This window comes from Octopus bimaculoides, chromosome 3, assembly GCF_046866305.1.
Source record: "Octopus bimaculoides isolate indiv1 chromosome 3, ASM4686630v1, whole genome shotgun sequence".
Lineage (NCBI taxonomy): Eukaryota > Metazoa > Mollusca > Cephalopoda > Octopoda > Octopodidae > Octopus > Octopus bimaculoides.
In genome coordinates, this window is record NC_142930.1 from 26545638 (window position 1) to 26561685 (window position 16048).

Below are 16048 nucleotides of genomic sequence, written 5' to 3' on the forward strand. Positions count from 1 at the left end.
AACAGCACAAATAAATAAATAGAATTTTAACCAGTCGGACACATTAATATAATTTTTCTCAAATATTCTAATAGTGCAAGAAGATGGAAGAAACTCTTGCTGTCGCTATTATAGCTAATAGACTTCACATCCAAGAATCGCATGAAGCCTATTGGGGTCATAGTGTTATAAAGGATTGTAATTCATGCGATTCTTGGAAGTGTAGTCTATTCTTAGCTACATATCCTGATATCCTGTTGCTTATTTTGATTTTATTCACTTTACTTCGAGCTGTGCGGATAATACCGGACTGACCTAGTGCTTCAACTTAAGTACCTAATTCAAATGAATCTCATGTATATATATGTGTGTGTGTGTGTGTGTGTGTGTGTGTACGTCCCCCCACCATCGCTTGATAACCGATGTTGGTGTGTTTACGTCTCCGAAAGCTAGCGGTTCGGCAAAAGAGACCAACAGAATAAGTACTAGGCTTACAAAGAATAAGTCCTGGAGTCGCTTTGTTCGACTAAAGGCGGTGCTCCAGCATGGCTCCAGTCAACTGAAACAAATAAAAGAATATATATATATATATATATATATATATATATATATATATTTCTGTGCGTCTGTGTGTGATACTTGCCCACGGTGCCACGCAGTGGACTTGAACCATGAACCATGTGGTTGGAAAGCGAACTTCATACCACACCGCCACGCCCGCGCAATATAGAGATGTCAAACATATTTTGTGTGTGTTAAACGTTAATTAAAACGTTATCTGATATAGGATTCAGAAATTTAGAGTCAAATACAAACAGTAAAAGTGACCCTTGATGTTTCGCCATATAGTATAAACTCTATTCACTGTGTGAGCCAATACCGCAAAAGGTGTGTGTGTGTGTGTGTGTGTGTGTGTGCGCGTGCGCGCGTGTAAAAGTGGGTGAACGAACGAAAGTAAACGCTCAAACACAAGAGTGTACACTCTGAAAGTATATGCGAGTCATGTAGGCCAAGTGTCATATTTCCAGGTTATCACGGCCAATTGCTTAAAATTCGTAACGGTACATATCTCTGATGACAACAATGGGGTAGGTCGTTTTCCTATTTCTCTGAGTGAAAGTAAGATTGTATATGCATGTACTCGAAGAACAACGCTACATAGTAGCGAGGCGTGGACCCTGAAATCAGAGGACATGCGAAGGCTAAAAAGAAATGAAGCTTGCATGCTCTGAAAATGAATGTCAGTGTACATGTCCGACAGAGCACTAGTGTTCTGAGAGAAAGGTTAGGCATAAAAGGAATTAGACGCATTGTGCAAGAGAAAAGACTGCGGTGGTTTGGTCATGCGATGTGTACAGATGTAGATAGTTGCATACAGAAATACCCTTCACTTAAAGAGAATAGAAGTTGTGGAAGAGGGAGACCCAGTATTGAAAGCTGATCTCAAGATACTTAGACTTATGAAGGAGATAACAAAAGACCGAGATATCTGGTGCTTTGCTGTACTCAAGAAGACCCGTCCACGACTGCAGAATTGATATCGGTCCTGGTCCCACGTAAAAAGCACCCGATACTCTCTGTAGAGTGGTTGGCTTTACGAAGGGCAACTAGTCGCAGAAACCATGCCAGAACAGTCGATGGAGCCTGGTGCAGCTCCACGAAACTGAGTATTACCAATTGGTTGATAACTGATGAACAATTAGGGACCTTCTGTGTTTGTCTCCCATCCGGTTGTACACTCAGTATACGTTATGTCGTTTGTTTATTTACCATACATTTTTCATTATATATATATATATATATATATATATATATATATGGAGAATTCACTAAAAAAACAAAAAAACAGACGAAGATAGGTGGTGAAGAAAACAAATAGATGTATTAGTATAACGCTCGGGAATTGAAAAAGTCTTTAACGTTTCGACGCCTATGCTCTTCCACAGAAAGAAACAAGGAGAGAGAAAAAAAAGATATATATATATATATATTAGTAAATCCAAAAAACGAAGAACAAACACACAAAAAAAAAAAACGCGAGGACGTGGTACATGTTAAGTAATAGCAGACTTTCAGGGAAGGTAAGAATGGTGGTTTTACGTTTCGAGCAGAGCTCTTCTTTAGAAACAGAGGAAATCCAATAGAAAAGGGAGACGGAGGAAAAATAATCACCAACGATTCACATGTGGTTACATTTTGAAATATGTATATAGCTGTAGCGTGCACTCGAGTGAAGTTCCTCTCCCCTTTATTATATATGTGTCTACTACTCTGATTGGTTGGTATTGAGCAATTTGTCTCTTACTCTGTCGCGCCATTATGCAGAGTATAACCAACCGGATCCCCTAAATAAGATCACGTGAGACAGCCTGTTCTCAATCCCGTTTGAGCCCACTGTTCCTTATAAAAACTCATCTCCTCGTCTTGAAGTCTTTGATTTTAAGTTCTACCCACTGACTACACAAGACACGGCCAGTTCGAGCGACAACCTCCGTCCAACAGCAACACGCCAGGTTTCAACACAGCACTGTTCGTGAATTACTTCACTATGGTTAACAGCGAATATACAACCTGCGAGAACTCCTGTACAAGTGAATCAGGAAGCAACATTACAGCCACAGCTTCGTACAACACGTACCGCTCCGGCTCTGCATTATCATCGCAACTTCTTGATACAGTATTTCAATCACCTTGTACAATTGACTACGAACTGGTACTCTCATTTCTAGCGTCTATGAACATTCGTCTAACTTCTCATTATAGACTCTCTCACTGTCTTCATTTTTATTCTTATATGTACTTAACGCACACGCATACATCCATGCCTATACACACATTTTGTTCTCATGATGGCCTGTATACATGACGCGCACACAAATACACATGTTGACATATCAATAAATCTTCTCTTGAACACCTATTCGGTGTGTGTCTCCCTTCCAACTGGCACATTATATGTATTATTCCAGCCTTTTGAGACACTTTTTTTTCCCAGGTTTGCTATTAGACCTGTGTCCTAGTGAATGGGTTGTTGATGTTTGTATAGGAGGCCCGTTATCTATAGTTTCTGGTAGTAGTAGGTGAGTATTTGGCTCAGTTTTGGGGGTTGTGGTAGTATCAGAGTCAGCGGTAGCATGTTTGCGACTGCTAGTACACGACATGGAGGTACGGGCTTTAATATTCTCGCGTTGGCTAACAGGGTGAGATTTTTAGCTTGTTCATATTATTAGATACAGCGATAATGGCTTCTAAATTCAGTCGTTGAGTAGGATAATTTAGAGATTTTTCTATTAAATATTACATTGTACCTATGATGAGGGGGGGGGTGGATTTTTCTTTACAGAATTCAAAAAGCCTTCGGAATATAGATTTTGGGTGTTATTAGCGAAGGGAGGAAGGGAAAGTTATACCAACATATTTTGCGCTTCCTTGGTTTGTTGATGTTTGTATGCCTGCAGCAGGCTCCAGAGTTTTATGTAGCTATGCGGAGCTCAGCATTCTGAGCTTCACTACTATCTCCTTCTCATTTCATCTTCCTATTATTCTATCGTAGATTACACTTCCTATTACATTTCGGATAGATTCGGCGCTGGGTTGCTGAAGCAGAAATATCGTTATAGCATATATTCTGTCTAATACCACAGATTTGCTTGTCAATTTCCTTGACCTTAACCACTTGAGTATGTCCGTTAGTGACTAGCAATATGTACATCTCTGATCATGAGCAGTAGTTGGGGAGCATCATAATCATGTGTTGAGAGGGATTCTTCGGAGTTTGAATAAAAATAACAAAAGCAAAGTTTGAAGGAAATTTTACCCATTTTTCATACTTTCTAGAAGTAATGATATTTTGAATGCATTTAAAACGTTCGTTTCAGATAATTGCACAATAGGTAAAAAAGAGAATTTCGTCTCTTTCGCAAAATGTATCTCAAGGTCTGAACAAATTAATGGAATTCCCTCTTTATATCCGGTTGGAGCACTTATATAGGAAATATCAGTTGCTACCAAAGGACTAAAATCGTGTTACACAGTAATATAAGTACAAGTAGCCTACTTAAGTTTTGTACTGTTGTGGTATAACATCATTTGATCCTAAGCACTTCGTTTAAGGACTTCAATGTAACATTCTGCATTATTTTGTAATATCTTTTAGTTGGCAGAAAGATTAGAGATCCTAATGGATATGTTCATAACTATGCTTTTATCTTATGAAATTATTTACTTATAACTTATTTTGCATTGACTTCGTTCTATGTTTCTATTTTTCAGTTTTCTTAATCTTATTTTATTCTACCTCATACTAGTTTTATTCTTTATTCTCTCTCCCTCTTTCCTCCCTGTAAATATTCTTCCACTTGCCTCCCTGTAAATATTCTATCGCTCCTGGCCATGTCCTCCCATTATCTTGTAGGCGACATAAAGTGCCCCGACCGTATATAAAGGGTGAATTCCATTAATTTGTTCATATTTTGTTATGTCTTAATTGAGAAACGTTTTGCGAAAGAGATGAGATTCCCTTTTTTACCTATTGCACAATTATCTGAAACGTACTTTATAAATGCATTCAAGATATCATTACTTGGTTTGGCTGCATCATGTATGAGTGTGTGTGTGTGTGTGTGTACATACATAGAGATAAGTAGATAGAGAGAGAGAGAGAGAGAGAGAGAGAGAGAGCTGCAGAACAATTATGGCATTTTATATTTATAGGAAGAGATACTGGTGTAATATTCATGCCTTTTTAAATAGCATTTGTGATGTAAATGATTCCCTACTGGCGCTCACTTACATAGCAAAATAGCAGACACTGACTCTTCGTATGTGAGAGGAAAAGTTAATGTAGCAATGTTCATAGTTCCTAAGTCCCTGAAACAGAATGACAGCTGTTTTGGAAAACTATACGTATGACAACTAAAGGATTCCTTTTAACATGTTGGATATGAGGTCGTTCACGTCCATAATCGCCTACGCCTGTATGCATGGCACAGAGGGAGGGGAGAAAGAAAGATTCTGATTGCTACACCAACAAGTGTGTTGTTTTACCAGAGAAACAAAATTCTCCAGTGAAAAGTTCAATTTGTTAAGAATTCAAGCTTACATTTTACGTGTTTCTACATATATATATATATATTTCCTTAGCAATCTTTAAACCTTTTTAACACTTTAATTTATCCTTCTACTCATCATTTCTTCTTTTTCTCTGTACACCTAAATATATACAATCTGGCAACCTTCAATTGTCTACCGGAAAACCATCTTAGAAGACATGGACTCCAACAGCCGAGATGAATGCAAACCATCTGGGAAATGTGGTCACTTCAAAGCTTCGTTTCTATGAAAGCTTCCACAGAATCTGTCTGCATAGAGTTATGGAAAGAAAAACTGATAAATATTCCACCAATACCAGATATGAAGCTGACATCAACAGAGAATTTGTCAAAGGCTTCGGAGCCACATAAATGTTTTAATCGATTCCGCGTTTGATTTAGCTTAACCAGAGACATGAAAGCGAAACCGGGACTTTTATGTTGAATCCCCTCTCCGTGACTATGGTACAGTCTAAAATAATTCATCTGCGGCTTTGCCTATTACTGTGTAGCAGGAATGTTCAACACATTATTCTTGTTTGAATGTTTTTTTTTTTTTTTCTACTGCTTAGTCAAGGAGGGAAGAAAAGAAGGACAGCGCCCATCACCCTTTATTATTTTCAAACTTTCGAGACTCATGAAAGGAAATGTGAGTTATTGCTGAGACCTGCTCCAAATGCTTACAGAGTGGACACCATTGAAGGCAACCAAGGACCAGTTTGGTGTTGTTAAATTGGAAGGTACTCGGTATTACCTGTATCCTCCGGGGTTTGGTTAAATCCAATACCCTCCTCAACCTATATATATATATATATATATATATATATTATTTATTTTACACAGCTAATTCTTTATTTTATATTTCTCATTTTGTCCTGCTCTGGTGTTTTTGCGAAATTGTTCTGGAGAACATTATTTTTTCTTTGTAGTTGGGTCGTTGGTGACCTCTTTCTAGCATATTGGATGTCCACCTAGTGGTCATCTCTTATACACGTGTAATATATATATATATATATATACGTATATATATGTTATTGGTGAAGGCCAGTCTATGGGATTACCCTGGGTTTCCCGATTTTGAAGAGGTATTAGGCCAACAGGTTTTGGGGTCTGACGATACGCCATAAAGTTAAACCCTTTGTGGACTGGAAACCCAGGGTAAATCCCATAAACCGGCCTTTCGCAGTAAAAAATATATACTGCTCTACATCGAGTGTGCTTCTCTGGATTTATGTTTTCTACAAACGATATGTGTGTGTGTGTGTGGAGAAGGAGAGAGAGAGAGAGAGAGAGAGAGAGCATGTTCCGCTGAAGCGGTCTAAAAATAGCAAAATATATCCGCCGCTTTCACTACATAGATTTAAATACCAAATCCACTGCAATCCACATGATCTGGTTTGTCTAAAAAATATAAACAAGCTCATCGTATTGTTGTCATTTATCTTGCTTGTTGTTTTAGATAATTGCCATAGAGGAAGTTTCGTCCATAATAGTTTCAATAATTTCACCGAATTCTTTTCAGTTCATTATGTTGCATATGTGAAGTTTTACAGTGTTTGTATTAAGTTTGCAGAATGCTCCCCTGGGACATCTACTTTCCCCACCCCCGCTGTCATGTATTTACTTTATGACAGACAATACTCTTCCGTTTCTTGTGTACGTGCTAACAAAGGCTCGATATTTTAGTAGCCTTTCAGTGACGTAGCTGTTGTCGGATTTCATTACGAGATGTTTGAAATAGAAAGTATTAATGGTAATATGAGATCAGAGGAAACTAAATAACACTATTGAGTTTGATCTCACTTGACTTGGCTACAAATAAACGATTCTCTCTCTCTCTTTCATTCTCCCACGTTTCTTCGCGTTCTCCCACTATTTCTCTCGTTTACTCTTTCTGCTTTCACACCCTCCTCCTCTCTATTTATTTTTCTATTTGTTAGCACTAAGTGTGTCAAGATCCACAAATTCAGGGTCAAGCCTCACGATACGACTTCCAATTCATAACTTTTTTGAGTTTATCATATTTTTTTCTTTCATTTGTTTCCTTTTTATTTTATTTTATTTTTATTTCTACGTCTCTTTTTACTTTTCTGTTTCTTTTTCATCATTGTTCTACTCCTGAATTTATACGATGGAAGAATAATTTTGTGTTTACTATTATAATCGATTCCGCTTAATTACATAAAAAAAAAGACTACACAATTTGGTTAATCGCGTAACTGTTTAAAACAACCATTTAGTAACAAAGTCAATCAGTCTAATTGCATATACAAAACAAAAAAAAAAAAAGCCGATTTCAGTTATTGTAGAAGATATTTTCAAATTTTGGAGAAACAAATTGGAAAAATATAGCCATAAATTTAAACAATTATTTAATTTGATAAGTATATTCTTTTATGTACTTTATGTAATAAACAAAGTTAATTAATGTTGGAATTATGTAGCTTTTACTTATAGAAAGCAATTATTAAGGTCTAGAATATCTGGAAAATTTTATTAATACCAGTGTGCGCGCGTGCGTGCATGTATACGGTTCAAATGCACAAGAAAAATAAAACAAAAGACAGAGACAAGTGAGGGAACAACACATATGGCGTGTTAGTTTCGAGTTTCGAGTTTATGCCCTTCAATAGAAAGGGATGGGCAAGAAAATGGGGATCTATTTTAAAACGGGGGCCACATTTTTCATTAATGTTTTACGTAGTGTTTTTGGTACGGAAAGACTTTCAAACTTCGTATACTTATCTATTTTGTGTTATAGAACAGAAAAATATTTTTGTATTCGAATTTATTTCATGTAAAAAATTGTCTTATTTCGATAATTTCAACCAATCACTGACAAGTATTCAGTTGTTTATATTTACTCCTTTGGCTGATTAAGCGATGTAAAGCGTATTTAATCTCCATACCTTCGTTTTATTTGCTTTTTTCATTTTAAATTTGCTTTAACCCTAACCCTAACCATAGGGTTAGGGTTAATTGTTTCAGAATCGTTTGTTTATGTAGTCGGCACTTAATGTATATCGGCTGAATGGACGTCAGTGATTGGTTGAAATTACAGAAATACGACAACTTTAACATAGAATAACTTATGGATTTCTTTTTTTTTAAAGAAGACTAAGAGAAAAAGATGTTTTATATGACACATTCTACCAGTGTTCCAAGTTTCAAAGTGTTTCGTTAATGAAAAATGTGGCCCCCGTTTTAAAAAAGATCCGAAAAGGGAAAGAAAGAAAACGAAGAGAGATGTGCTAAATGCAATTTCTGCCGAGGTCGATTGTACCTTTCATTCTTTTTTGTGGGTCAATAAAATAAGTACCAGTTATGCACTGGGGTAAATGTAATCGACTAGCCCCTCTCCCAAATTTCCAGCCTTGTGCCAATAGTTAAAGGGATTATTGAAAATTCAATTACACGCTTCAATCATAAAGCTAATTTCCATTCATTATGACATCTCTCTCTCTCTCTCTCTCTCTCCCTCTCTCTCTCTCTCTCTCTCCCTCTCTCTCTCTCTCTCTCTCTCTCTCTCTCTCTCTCTCTCTCTTTCTCTCTCTCTCTCATTCGATCACTTTTTTATTACTGATCTATTCAATAGTTTTTATTAAAAATAAGTGATTATAATGTTTTACTTTGAGATACTTTGAGAATATTTGTGAAAATTTTTATATATATCTATAATATCAAAATTATTTAAGTTTTATTTCGATAAAGAAAGCCTTGGATTATTGCGTGTGGCATTAAGGATAAGGACATTATTATTACCTGTAGTTTAGAAATGAAGTTATACTTTGAATTCGGTCTGTGATCTCTAAAAGACTTTCTATACATTGGCTTGAAATCACTCATCAACACATTCCAACCTTTAGCTCACTGGTGTGCTGTTTCCTTTCTCTGCCCTTACTACTACTACTACAGTAGTCTTTGCTCATTTTTGGAATAAGCTGATCTGAAACCATTTCTGATTCTCTAGACACTTGCTTACCATCTCTCTCTTTGCTCTTTCAATAACATGATTGTTTTTATTCCTCTGAAACTGCCAATTGTGTTATGTATTCACCTAACAAATAAATGACTCTTTTGTTCACTTTTATTCCCTATCAAATTTATTCAACATTCTACAAGTTCTTGTTTGCTGATGCAGACCTTTATTAGTTTTCCTTGGATTCCAGACTTTCCACTAAAACAAGTATTTTCTTCCATATTTTCTGTTGAGATTCAACTTCCATTCAGTGCTGATACCTGGGTATTCAGCATCCTAAACCAGTCCTATGGTGTATACTAACCTCTTCCAATCCTATAATGTTAACCCTTTTCTCCCAGCACTATGAAATATGTGTTCTTCCATTCCTTCAATGTGTTCCATTTCTCCCAACTCTGCAATGTGTGTCACTTCTCCCAACCTTACAACATGACTCTTTTGTCCCAGATTTCCAATATGCACTCTTTTACCCAACCCTACAATATATTCCACCGTCTTTGATTTTTTCCTACAGCTTTCTCCAGCCCTCAATCTTTCTACTCCAGCTGCAAAATGCAGTTGAAAACTTATAATTTTGATAATGCATAAATCTGTTATCTGGTAAATTTTGAAATGTTGCATGTCAAATAATGTGACATGTCATTACATCACATAGCTCTCTTATCTCCTTCCATCTATTCTTTTCTGAGAGTCCTTTCATTTGCTTTCTTTTTATTATTTTTTTGAGTATTTATTGAATGGAAAATTGAAAACGTTTTTTTCTTTGTTTCTTGTTTTTAAATTTGTTTCCCACCCACCTTATTTTCCTTTCGAAGAATTTTGGTCTCCATTGTCATAAGTGGATGGGCTTGTTCTGCTTTGAGTGGGTACTTCCTGGTTATTTCTTATTAGCTGTTATTGGCCATGGGTGACTTTACTTGTCTTTGTCAGTTGTAGCTGGTGGATGTGGTTTTTGATTCTTGTGGGCTCCTGTAATGAGGATGGGGCAGTTTTATTTGCCAATTCATGAGTTGTATCTGTTGTTACCTTAAGACCAACAACCTCTAGTATTTGTTGTTTTGATAGAAACTTTGAGCAGAAACCTTTCAAATGGCTTTTGTTTCTGCATGTGTAACCACTGGGTTGTCTACCTTAGATGGTGAGTTTTAAGGTCTTCCTCAGAGCACCCTGATCAGGATACAGTTCTGGTATTGCTTTGTAGTTTTGTGGGGTGATGGGGATTTATATGTTTGTAATGATCTCACCTAACCACATGTCACCAATTGTTACAGCTCCACTGACCACTTACCCATATTTTACCATAAAGATGACATCTAGCCAGAGGTTGACATTGTCATCACTATTGCTAATGATGACTTTTGTGTTTCTTCTTCCCAAATACAGCAGAACCAGCTCATAGGCAAATGTGTTGAATTGTATTTGGGCCTGTGCTTTTGCTTTATCTTCCGTTTTTAGATATAACATGTATGTCATATGCTCTTCCTCTCACAATGAAGGAGATTTCACTTTATCTGCTAGAGCTGTCTCCAACTCTTACTTGGATGGAACAAAAGCCTGTTGTGTTCTTGGCAAAGTAGAAGTGCATTATTTTTCACCTTTTGTGGGCTTCTATGACTGATAGACAAAAATGATGCCAAGCTTCTGATCTTTTAGCAAAATGTTCATATTAAAGGGTTTTTTTTTGTTTAGAAGTATGTTTAAAATGGACAACTTATCACTATTCATGTTTACGCCTGAAACAGTACATACATGTATCCTGTTGTAGTTGTTGCTGTAAAAAAATTTGATTTTTGCTGTATTGTTTTTCTTAGTTATATTTTGAAAAAATGTTCAGCAACTGTTTTCATGCTCATTAAAAGACTTTTGACAATTTCTTTTTTTTTCTTTTTTGCTCTGTTCCTGCAATCTTTCTAAGGTACAAATCTGAGGAAAGAAACTATTTTTTACCTTTGCATTAAACAGCAGAAAAAAAAAAAAAAAATTAAAATATAAAAAAAGTACAACCTTGTTGTCTAACTCCAGTGAGAGTTGACCTTCCAAAATATACAATAAGGGTCCCTGTGTGAAATGAAATCCAAAATGAAAATGACTACCTTTAGTTACACATGAAAAACATTGAGCAAAGATGGGGTAAGATTTTTTCACATCTGACGATCTTCACAACAAATGATCCTTTCTACTGAATGCACAAGGCCTGGAATTTTTTTTGGTGGGTGGGAGTCAATTATATCGACTCCAGTGCTTGACTGGTACCTCTTTTAAACCACAAAAGGCTGAAAGGCAAAGTCAACTTCAGTGGAATTTGAACTCAAAACAAAGACAGACGAAGTACCACTAAGCATTTTGCCCGACATGCTAATGATTCAGCCAACTCACACCTTCTTCGCAACAACAAATAGTAATAATAATAATGCTTTCACATTATGATATAAGACCAGAAATTTTTAGTGGAATGAGATGGGGTGATAGTCAATTATATTCACCCCACTCCCAATCCCCAACTGGTACTTATTTTATTGATTTTAAAAAGATGAAAAGCAGAATTTGAACTCAGGATGTAAAGAGTTAGGAGAAATACCACTAAGCATTTTGTCTGACCTGCTAATGATTATACCAGCTTGCCACCTTAAAGATAATTATAATAATAATAGTACCCCATAAAACTTGTGAACTCTAGTGATGTTGTTATAGTGATTTGTTCCTACCCTGTAATACCTATGTGCAGTTAAGTGACTCCACTTGAACACTTGAGATTTAAGTGTTTTGTCACAGACAACACTTTGCCAGTAGAGGAAGATATATACTACTGACATTTTGGTCAGCTCTGCCATCTATGGTTTCTCTTATAAATATTTTACTTTCACTCAAAAAGTATATAATCCTCTCTTTAGTCAATGTAAAGGCATCTACATTGTCACTCTACTTTTTAGAAATAGCAGCCAAGCCTTTTTCAAATTTACCATCTTTAAGAAGGAAGAGCACAAGTACATTTATGCGAGAATAGAAGTGTCATAGTTAGAATGTTTTTGATCATAAGTTTGCATGAGCAGGACTGAGATAGGATGACACAGTGACATCTGATTCTTTTGTACAGAACAAACATTTAGAAGATAATTCAGATTATTATGAAGGGTAGCCAGTGCTGGTGACATGTAAAAGACACCTTGTACACTCTGTAAAGTGGTTGACATTTCTATGGAAGGGCATCCTGCTATAGAAACTAAGCCAAAACAGCTGACTGGAGCCTGGTACAGCTCCCCAGTTTACCAGCTCCAGTTAAACCATCCTGGCCCATGTCAGCATGAGAAACGGATGCTAAATGATGATGATGACTTTTAAATAATTAACTAAAAGAGTTGTATTAGGAAATCTATCTAACAACCTAAACGTTCCCATATGTATCTATTACATAAGTAATGGTCCAACCCATGCTAACATGGAACATAGATGTTAAATGATGATGAGGAAGTAATTATGTAACTATTAAATAATTATTACATTGTTTTTGTATTTGTTTTGCACGATTCTTGATGTGAATTTGTGTTGAAACAAATCTAGCCATGTGTTGGAGAGCCACTATACCAATAATAATAAATATATCGTGCGGGTGACACGTAAACGCACCCACTACACTCTCTGAGTGGTTGGCGTTAGGAAGGGCATCCAGCTGTAGAAACTCAGCCAAATTAGACTGGAGCCTGGTGTTGCCATCCGGTTTCACCAGTCCTCAGTCAAATCGTCCAACCCATGCTAGCATGGAAAGCGGACGTTAAACGATGATGATGATGATGATGATATTCACTGATAAATATATATTGGGTCCAACCCATGCTAGCATGGAAAATGGTTGTTAAAAGATGATGATGATGATGATGATGATATATATATATAAGGTGCAGGTGTGTTCAGTCCCACTGCATGGCACGTTGGGAAAGTGTCTTCTATTCTTCTATAGCCTTGGCCAAAGCCTTGTGAGTGGATTTAGTAGACAAAAACTGAAAGAAGCCCATTGTGGTGTGCAAGACAGATGAATGATCTGGCATGGCCATGTGATGCATATGGACGAGAAAACCTGTGTAAAGAAGTGCTGATCTCTAACTGTGGAGGGAACTGTAGAAGAGGTAGACCCAGGAAGACATGAGACAAGGTCATGAAGCATGATCTTCAAATGTTTGGCCTAATGAGAGTGATGACAAGTGACCAAGACCTTTAGCAATATGCTGTGCTTGAGAAGACTCGTCAAGCCAAGTGAAATCACAGTTGTGGCCATTGCCAGTGTCATGTGAATGGTACCTGTGAAATTGTAAATTGTGGCCATTGCCAGTAGCATGATCTTCGAATATTGGCCCTCACGGAGATGATGACAAGTGACTGTGTTTGAGATGACTCATCAAGCCAAGTGAAATCATAGTTGTGGCTGTTGCCAGTAGCGTGGTCTTCAAATGTCAGCCCTAACAGAGGCAATGATAAGTGACTGAAACCTTTGGCAATATGCTGAGCTTGAGAAAACTCATCAAGCCAAGTGAAATCATAGTCATGGCTATTGCCAATGTCATGTAAATGGCACCTGTGAAATCGTAGTCATGGCCATTGTCAGTGTCATGTAAATGGCACTCATGTCAGTGGCACATAAAAAAACATCCATTATACTCTCAGAGTGGTTAGCATTAGGAAGGGCATCCAGCCGTAAAAACCATGCCACATCAGACTGGAACCTGGTGCAGCCCTCTGTCTTACCAGTTCCAGGCAAACCGTCTAACCGATGCCAGCTTGAAAAGTGGACTTTAAATGATGATGATATGTGTGTATATTTGTGTGTGAGTATGTGTGTGTTTGTGTCTTCTTGATTTAATATCACATGATAGTTGTAAATGAGTATCACTGTCATACAAATGGTATCATTCTTTTTCAATATTCTGTGAAAACATATCTGGCCATGAGCATAGAAACAAGTGAGAGTTGGCAACTAGAAGGGCATCTGGCTATAGAAACTCTTCCTCAATAAACTCAATTTGCCCCATGTGAGCCTGGAAAAGTGGATGTTGAAAGGATGATGATGATGATAATTGTACCAGGCTGATATAAATCCTGGGATTGATAAGATAACCTAAATCACTTAAAACACTGTCCTATCATGGCTGAAGTTCAATGACTGAAGCTAATAAAAGAATACAAATAAAAAGATTAAGTTTTTTTCTTGTAACAAATCCTAGGAGCAGTTATTTTAACAAATGTAATGAAATAAATTCAAAGAACAGATAACTTCAGCCTATGATAGAAGCAAGAATAATTATGGTTACTATATTGCATTTTAGTTCTCACATTCATTATTTTTTTTTAATTAATTGGTCATTGAGTAAATTAATTATGTACCAAAGCCTTCTGCCAGTTGGCAAGTTTTTGCACAAGTCTTCTTTTCAGGTGTTGACCAAAGTTCCACAGCAACTATCATCCCAATCTTCCTCCCAAGTCCACATTTTTAAGGCCACTACCGTCAATGTTGGCACAGTGAAAGGAAGGACTGGTTAAATTATTGAGATGCTGGAGTCACAACATGCAGATGTGTGTGGTGTGCAACAAGTAAGATGGAGTTTAGCCTTGGCTAGATTCTTTACTGGTAAGAAACAGAGGTTCAACTTCTTCTGGATAGGCAGGAGTGATGGGGTAGGTGGTGTAGGCACACTTTTGGTGGGAAAATGGGTATATCAAGTAATTGAGGAAGTCAGAGTGTGTTGCAAGGTTGTTAAACTAATAAATTTATCTCTGCCTATGCTCTACAGTCTGGGCTGGCTGATGATCAGAAAGACTAATTTTATGAGGTCCTTTTGCTGACCATCTCAGTGACAAATGACAGAGACATGGTTATTGTGACTGGTAACTTCAATGGACATGTTAAGTAGCACTCACATAGATTCCATGGTCTGTATGGAGGTTACAGCTTTGGGTGTTGGAATGAGGAAGGAACAAAGTTGCTGAAGTTCTGTGATGCAAATGATAGGATGATCTGCAACACAAACTTCAGGAAACCTGAAAGCTACCTAATCACCTACCAGTCTTGTAGCCACATAAACCAGATTGATTACATCTTCACCAGGCAATGAGATAGACAGATGTAAGTGTCAAGTCTTTCCCAGGCAAAGAACATACAACCTGACATAGCCTACTAGTTAGTGACTTCAGAATTAGAGTGAGAAGGACTCAGATAAACAAACCAGTTTGGAAAAGGAGGTTATGGAAACTCTGACAGAAATTTAGCAATATTCTAATGGAAGTTTCTAACAAGAAGGAGGAGGAGTTGGAGACATAGATTAGAGGACAATTGGAAGTTCCTGCGGGACAACCAACTGAGAGCTATAGACCAAATATGTGGCTGGTGTAAAGTCACAGCTAGGCTGAGGATGAAATGATGGTAGATAATGGAGGTAGACAATGCAATAAAAGCTAAGAGACGGGCCTGGAAAAGCTGGAAAAGTGGTGGAAGAAGAAAATTATATCAGAAGAGAAGCTAAGTGACATGTTTACATTGTGCAAGGAAAAGCATAAAATAAATGATTTGCAAATGTTCTACAGCATGAGGTCTTTCTGTTGCAGAGAGAAAAGAGATGTGGGTGAGAAATATGTATGAATGGATAATGCTAAGCTTGCACTTGGTGATTCAGAGAAGAAAGATGCATGAAAATACCACCATAAAAGGTAGCTAAATGTGGAGAATGCATAGGAGAAGGAGAGTCTTTCAAATATAGAACCAAGTGGAGGGGAGGTGGGGCAGCCATCAGAGTTGACAGCAATATGATAGATAAGGTAACTAAGGATATAAAGACGGGGGAAGTTCCTGAACCATCAGGAATGCTTAAGATATCAGGTGGATTAGGATATGGTCTAGTCACTCATATAGTTAACCTGGTTATCCAGAAAGGCATTATCCCCAATGACTGGTGTAGTAGTATTATAGTAGCTGCTACAAGCACAAAGGTGATACCTTAGATAGAAACAATTACAG

At 37.1% G+C, this 16048-nt stretch overlaps 2 protein-coding genes across 2 annotated transcripts in view; one reads left to right on the plus strand and one right to left on the minus strand.

Annotated features, from left to right (window-relative positions):
* The window catches only part of LOC106880514 (protein PHTF2), a 93528-nt gene extending 91427 nt beyond the window's left edge, over positions 1-2101 (minus strand). Inside the window, exon 1 of the mRNA XM_089348723.1 lies at positions 2080-2101. The gene's annotated coding sequence lies outside the window, so the exon portion shown is untranslated. The remainder of the gene's footprint in view (positions 1-2079) is intronic.
* A 293-nt stretch (positions 2102-2394) lies between these two features.
* LOC149136481 (uncharacterized) lies at positions 2395-5578 on the plus strand. The gene is made up of 2 exons (XM_089348734.1): positions 2395-2692; positions 5244-5578. The coding sequence occupies exons 1-2, from the start codon at positions 2528-2530 to the stop codon at positions 5439-5441; spliced, it is 363 nt and encodes a 120-aa protein (XP_089204860.1). The 5' UTR covers positions 2395-2527; the 3' UTR covers positions 5442-5578.
* Positions 5579-16048: the final 10470 nt, after the last annotated feature.

What these genes read in the sequence shown, in the direction of transcription:
- LOC149136481 (XM_089348734.1), top strand. Translation starts at nt 2,528, where the DNA reads ATGGTTAACAGCGAATATACAACCTGCGAGAACTCCTGTACAAGTGAA. An exon ending in GTACAATTGACTACGAACTG is followed by an intron (nt 2,693 to 5,243) that starts GTACTCTCATTT and finishes AAACCATCTTAG; the next exon opens with AAGACATGGACTCCAACAGC.